The 6,714-nt window shown below is 45.2% G+C and overlaps 1 protein-coding gene across 1 annotated transcript; it reads left to right on the forward strand.

The window, feature by feature from the left end:
• The first annotated feature begins 1,301 nt into the window (after positions 1-1,301).
• LOC125523835 (putative mitochondrial saccharopine dehydrogenase-like oxidoreductase At5g39410) lies at positions 1,302-6,496 on the forward strand. Its single transcript, XM_048688905.2, has 2 exons — positions 1,302-2,041; positions 5,558-6,496. The coding sequence occupies exons 1-2, from the start codon at positions 1,370-1,372 to the stop codon at positions 6,248-6,250; spliced, it is 1,365 nt and encodes a 454-aa protein (XP_048544862.1). The 5' UTR covers positions 1,302-1,369; the 3' UTR covers positions 6,251-6,496.
• The last annotated feature ends 218 nt before the right edge of the window (positions 6,497-6,714 follow it).

A 6,714-nucleotide genomic window follows, 5' to 3' on the forward strand; every position in this document is an offset into this window, starting at 1 on the left:
TTTGAAGGAGACATTCAAGATTATTCCAAGAATTTGTCAAGATGATGGATATACCAAAGAAGAGGCGTTGTACAAGGGGGAGTGTTAAGAATAGAATAGTTGCTTATTAATAAAGCTAATTAGGATTAAGTTAACTGTTAGATAGGTTGCTTGGTTCTTAAGCAACCATGTACTTAATTGGCTCTCAAGGCAACTATGTAATTCCTTGGCTCCCAAGTAACTTTGAGTTTACTTGACTCCCAAATAACATGTGTACTTCCGCCCGGCTATAAATACCCCGCTTCTATCATCAATAAAGACTAATGGTTCATTCATATATCTGTTTCCATTCGCTCATCTCTCTCGATTCTCTTAACAAAAATGACTAGGCCGTGCCCACTACCACTATTCCGCGTATTAACGTCTGCCGTTGAAATTGATGCGCCAGCGCACCCACGCTGATCCGAACTGATACAACCCAAGTACAAACTGGAATACGCAGCATGCAGGGCGTTGATCCACATGCAAACAAACGGTGGAGATTTCAGAATCATATGAGCCTAGTCTCGGAATTGGATATTCGATCTATATCCTGCAACCATGTGAAATATTCAGTTGGAAAATAAAAATATTAAGTTTACAAATAACATCTTTCTTGCAAATAAATATTTACCATTCCATAACTATATATCCTAATTAGTGCTTCCTAAAACCACAACCTCTTCATTCGATGTCCCTCGCGAAAAGAAGAAAAGCCTCTTCATTCGATGTCACATAACGAATGCACGGGTGCAAACTCCCTCACTCGAGGGACAACGTACCTGCTAGTAAACCACGAATTGAACATTGCATAGATGGTTTAGATTTTTTTTTGTCAGACCCAGCCTATTAGGGTTTAAGTCTAAGACTTGCCACTGGTACTCGTTTTTTCTTTGATTTATAATTTAGAGTTTTCAGTGATGTCCGTTCACTAGGAGAAGACGTTCTCATCGACTATGAGGCGCCTGTAATGACTTCATCAATTTTAAGAGGTTGTGTTGTCTCAATATCTTGAACATGCCGTCGATTACAACACGACTATAATAATTTTCGTCAATTTCAAGATATTGTACGACTCACTATGTCAAGATGCTTTATATATAGGGTTGGCTGAAAAACAAAAAAAACTTACTGTGCGTGCTACGGACGTACGCGAATTGCCAACAGCGAACAGCCACCTACTCGGTAACGAAGCACAACAAAATGCTGGGATCAGGCGTGAAAACGTGACCGCGTCACTCCCAGTACACCCACAGCAACGTAAAAAAGCGGTCGCACCGAGCAGGAGAAGCCACCTCGCAGTCTAACGCACCGCACCCGAGTCTCCCCGTCTGAGAACCCAACCCACTCTATGTCGGCGCCAATGCCTGGGCCGGAGGTGTTCGACGTCGTCATCTTCGGGGCCTCGGGCTTCACCGGCAAGTACGTCATCCGCGAGGCCCTCAAGTTCCTGCCCCCCAACGCCTCCCCGCTCCGGACCCTCGCGCTCGCCGGCCGCAGCCGAGAACGCGTCGCCGCTGCGCTCAGCTGGGCCGCCTCGCCGGGGCCCGTCCCGCACGTCCCCATCCTCGTCGCCGATGCCTCCGACCAAGCCTCTCTCGCCGTGGTCACCGCGCGGGCGCGCGTCCTGCTCTCCTGCGCGGGGCCCTTCCGCCTCCACGGCCGCCAGGTGGCCGCGGCCTGCGCGGAAGCAGGGACCCACTGCCTCGACATCTCCGGCGAGCCTGAGTTCATGGAGCGGGTCGAGGCCGACCTCCACGAGGTCGCCGCCAAGAACGGATCGCTGATTGTCTCCGCGTGCGGTTTTGCCTCCACCGTCGCGGACCTGGGGTTCTTGTTCCACTCCAGGCAGTGGACGCCACCGTCAGTGCCGGTGAGCGTGGTCGCGTATGTCAACCTGGAGTCGTCGGACAGAAAGATCGTCGGGAACTTCGCCACGTTTGAGTCGGCTGTTCTTGGTGTGGCCAACACCAGCCAGCTGCAAGCGCTGCGCCGGTCCCGGCCGAGGCCCGCGAAGCCCAGTGTGAGTTACTAATATTCTTACAATTCACTTTTGAAATTGATGATTTACTTATTTTAACAGATTCTAAAAAATATATTTTAACATTGGAATCTATTGGGATGGTAATGACTCATGAGGGAATTAACAGTCATAGTTTTTTTTCCACGAGGTCAACTTATCTATGTGGTAGCTTGAGGGGGTTGAGCGAAATCGAGAGACGCAACACAAGACAAGGGTTTAGACAGCTTCGGGCCCCGGGAAACATCATCCGGTAATAACCCTACATGTTGTTTATGGTTAGGTCTCATTATGATCATGAGGGAGTCGCCAGTAAGCCAGCTCTTTGTGTCTAGCCCTGGAGATTATTTTTCGTCCCTCTTTGGGGAGCCCTGCCCCTCCTTATATATGTTGAAGGGGCGGGTTACATGTGGAGTCCTAGTAGGACTAGGACTAGTCTATCCTTTCTCGCAAGTTGAATACAAGTCCGGATCTTACTTCCTCGTAAAGGAAATATTCGTCATTCCTTTTCTCTTAAGCCGGCCCACCAGAGTATAAGCCGGCCTGCTGGGCCTTGGGCCTTGTTATCCGTCTGATCCGCCCGCCGGGTCTCCAATGAGTCACAATGTCCAGGCGGGTTACATGTAAACAGTCATGTCCGGGCGGATCGCCAGTGAGTCGCCAAGCTCCTGCCAGGTCTCTGGTGAGTCGCCAAGCCCGGCCGGGTCATACCGCGGGTATATCCTCGACAGTACCCATCACAGAAACTAATAAATTGATCACCTACTAACCTAATGCGGAATTTCTACTTATTTATTTGCGAGAATAATTCTTGTATTACTCATAGTTTAGGAATTACAATCTCACATCTAACAATGTCATTGATGTCCTCTCGACCCGGTCTGAGCCAAACAGCCATAGGATTGTTGGATCTACATGGATCTATCATAGTTCGCCATAAAATGACTAGCAAAATTAGAACTACGATGTTGTGAGTAATACAAGAACTATGTTATTCAATCAACTTCTTGATCTCCTCTATCAAGAAGGCATATCTTGACCTATTGCTGATTGAGCTCTTAATCATTGCTACTGCCTCCAAGCAATTGGACTCAATGTTCACAGAGAAAGTGCTCCATTGTAACACCAGTGAAAGTCCTTTTGAAATACTCCCTCCGTTCAGAATTACTTGTCGCACAAATGGATAAAAATGTATCTATCTAGAATTAAAATATGTCTAGACACATTCATTTCTCCAACTAGTAATTCCGAGCTGAGGGAGAAGCTAATAATTCTGCTTCCAGAGCACTGAACACACGAAGAGCTGATTGCAAGAACAAAAAATAACGGCACCAACCTTGTCATGCAGTATCATAAACATTCCTCCAACACCATTCATGTAGGAGCCATCAGTGTTCAACTGATCACCCTCCTAGGTCGCCGCTTCCATCTGCGACCAGGTGTGGAAAACTGATTGGCATATAGTAGCTATCCATTTCCCTTTCACATGGTCGGCATCAGGCTTAGCCTCGATCGACTGAGTAGCTAGGTAGCTCGATAAAAATCCGACTGAGACTTCAACAGGTGGAGCAGGTTTATGATGCACAAGTTCTTTTCATACATACCGAATTTGGCGTGCACCAACATGCTCAGCAAGATCACAGATTAGCTGCACAAATCACTCATCACCAGTTGGTTGGATTTTAATTAGTTGCAGCAGCTCCCATTCCCATGACATGGCATGCCACAGTTTCTTTGCATTTGTGCAGGAACAAAACGCATGAAAAGAATTCTCCACATCAACGCCACAAAGTGGGCATTTTTCAGTAACATCCAGATGCCGCCTTTTCATATATCGCCAAGTGGACAAAGAATTTGGGGCAATTCCCCACGCAAATGAGCGAACTTTCATGATACTGGGCAAGACCAAATAGACTTTCATCCATCACACTGACCCACTGCCTGACTACTCCCTGAGATAAGAGAAGAATTATGAACATCCTCCCTAGCTATCCGGTAGGCACACCGAACAGAGAATACAACACTTTTTTTCAGGGGCCGAGGGTAAAAAATACTCACCAAGATGGGAGGACGGCCTGATCTTGCAATTCTCATGTTTATCCGCTGGTAAGAAGAAGATCCGAAGTTTATTCATACCCTAGCAACCATTAAAATCTAGCAACTCTGAGACCCATTTGAAACCACATCTCCCTTTGACGAGTATTTATCAAAAAAACTAACACTTTAGAGGTTGGTGTTCCACTAAGCTACCATTTTGAAAACGTCAATTTTTTTTACAACTTTAAGCTAACCTCGTTGCAAGACACTACCAGTTTCACTTGATGACCATTTTAGACGATTTAACCACGTTTATGACATGCATGACCCACCCGTCAGAGCTGACCTGGTAGGAAAGTCAACGCCGTTTATTTTGACCATTAAGTTAACCGTTATTACAGATCTGGCCACAGGTGCTACCCAACGGTCATGCCAAATATGTAATTTATGTCTGTTTGCTATCCTCCAAACTAGACCTTTCTTCAAAAGTTCCAAACCGTGCCTGATCACTAGCCAAGTGGATGATGGATTACCCGAAAAAACTGTGTCCTCAAGTGGATGCGGAATTTCCTTAATCTATCTATTGAAATTCAAATAAAATATAGTCGGGGTGTGCTACGTTTCCTCACGATGAAATTAGCTTAGCTCGAGTTAGAATAGACAGGAAGTCTCGTCCAAGGTATGCTAGTGTTGTTCTGTTAGTTATCATAAAACTGGAACCTTTTATATTATAAAATCCAGTTATTTGTCTCTCTGAACATTTGGAGGTTCTTCCGAAGTGCCAATTTGGACCATATACGAAGATGCATGTATTATATGTGCTGGTATTATGTGCCGATGACAATATTAGTTGGCGTGTTTTGTCTGCTGTCAGTATTCTAGTTGCATCCTTCAATTTTCTAAAACTGAAGTTTATGACAAAGCACCCTCAGCATGAGCTTGTCTTCAGTAAGCTGTATGGCAGTATCCGCTGTGATCATATTCCTGATCAAGATGTAGTAAATATCTTAAAAATATTTACCATTCAGAAAATCACAACTTGTATATTGAAGGGAGTAAAAGGTCTAAAAGTTATTGGGAAATAAACATCATTGTGGTGTTACAAGATATATATTAATTAATGTCATAGTTATTGGAAATTTTCATCTTAGTAAACCCTACAAACGTATGATGGGGGAGTGATGGAAAATGCTTTATGAAGACAAAAACAAATGGCTTGGCGGCAAGTCCATGATCTGAATTCAACTTACGTCTAGTATTTTTAACTGTTCTTTTCTTTGTTGTGACAGATTGGGCATGGCATATAGAATCTTCAATAGTTTTGTAGTAATTCATAGTTCAAAAATCCTAGCAAAAATGTGCACCACATTTGTTATAGCCTTGATTCCGTGAATCCAATGTGTGCAATTATGACGGAATCGTTTTCTATTGGATAATTAATTAATGAACACATTTGACGTTAAGATTTCTGTATTTGTGCAGATTCCGGGTCCTCCGCCTCCCAAAGGATCGTTGATGATTGAGCATGACAAGGCACTAGGATTGTGGGCCATGAAGTTACCTTCTGCTGACACAGTGGTTGTGAAGAGAACACTAGCAAAAGTGACAGAGCATCCCGAGGGCCTTCCTTGTGCGGATGAAACCTCAGATTTTGAGAAGCATAGGAAGGAATTCTGGTCCTCTATCAAACCTGCGCATTTCGGAGTGAAGATCGGAAGCCGTTCCATCCTAGGCCTTGTGTGGTGCCTGTCTACTGCAATTTTTGTTGGCATTCTGGCGGGTTTCTCCTTCGGCAGGTCTCTCTTGCTTAAATTCCCTGAGTTCTTCTCCCTCGGGTTTTTCAGAAAGACCGGACCAACAGAAGCGGAGGTCAGCAGCGCCTCGTTCAAAACATGGTTCGTCGGCCGTGGCTACATCGATTCAGCCAACGCGTTAGAGTGTGGAAGCAAGCCAGACAAGGAGATTGTCACCAGAGTTTCAGGCCCAGAGATCGGGTACATCACGACTTCGATCGTCCTCGTCCAGTGCGCCCTCGTCCTGCTTAGCCAGCGAGCCAATCTGCCGCAAGGCGGGGTGTACACGCCCGGCGTTGTCTTCGGGCCAACGGATCTCCAGAAGCGCCTCGAGGAAAATGGCCTGTCATTCGACCTCATCTCCACCAGGACCATCCCTTAAGATGAACAGGCTAATGCTTCCTAAACTACATATCACCTGAATGTCTTGCAGGCTAGCAGTGGTCATAGCTTTGCGAATAAACATGCATGTTGTCCTTTATGTGAAGTAAACAGTATCACGACCAGACATGAAAAGCAAGAATAAGATGTGCTCGTGTAATGTGAATCGTATGTCTGTGTGAAATATATAATAAGTGTGTAATCCGTGACTTTGCTTAGTTCCGTCAAAGTGAAGAAATGTTGTCTACGTAAGTTCCAGTTTTCATATGATTATTACATGGAACATGCCAGAGTTGGAGAGTAAACTTGCTCTCTTGATTAATTAATTATCCATTACATCAGCGATTACAGATATATAAGCCCCATGAAGTGGGCACGCAGGCCCGGGGTGTGACGCCCCCGATTCAATCATACACTAATCATACACGCAAACGTATACGATTAAGATCAGGGACTCACGGGAAG

The sequence above is a fragment of the Triticum urartu genome, chromosome 7A, assembly GCF_056163025.1.
Source record: "Triticum urartu cultivar PI428250 chromosome 7A, HENAU_Tu73, whole genome shotgun sequence".
Classification (NCBI taxonomy): Eukaryota; Viridiplantae; Streptophyta; class Magnoliopsida; order Poales; family Poaceae; genus Triticum; species Triticum urartu.

Excerpts from the sequence above, each read along its gene's own strand:
- LOC125523835 (XM_048688905.2), top strand. The coding sequence starts at position 1,370 with ATGTCGGCGCCAATGCCTGGGCCGGAGGTGTTCGACGTCGTCATCTTC. Across the intron at positions 2,042-5,557 it reads CGAGGCCCGCGAAGCCCAGT|ATTCCGGGTCCTCCGCCTCC; the intron begins GTGAGTTACTAA and ends GTATTTGTGCAG.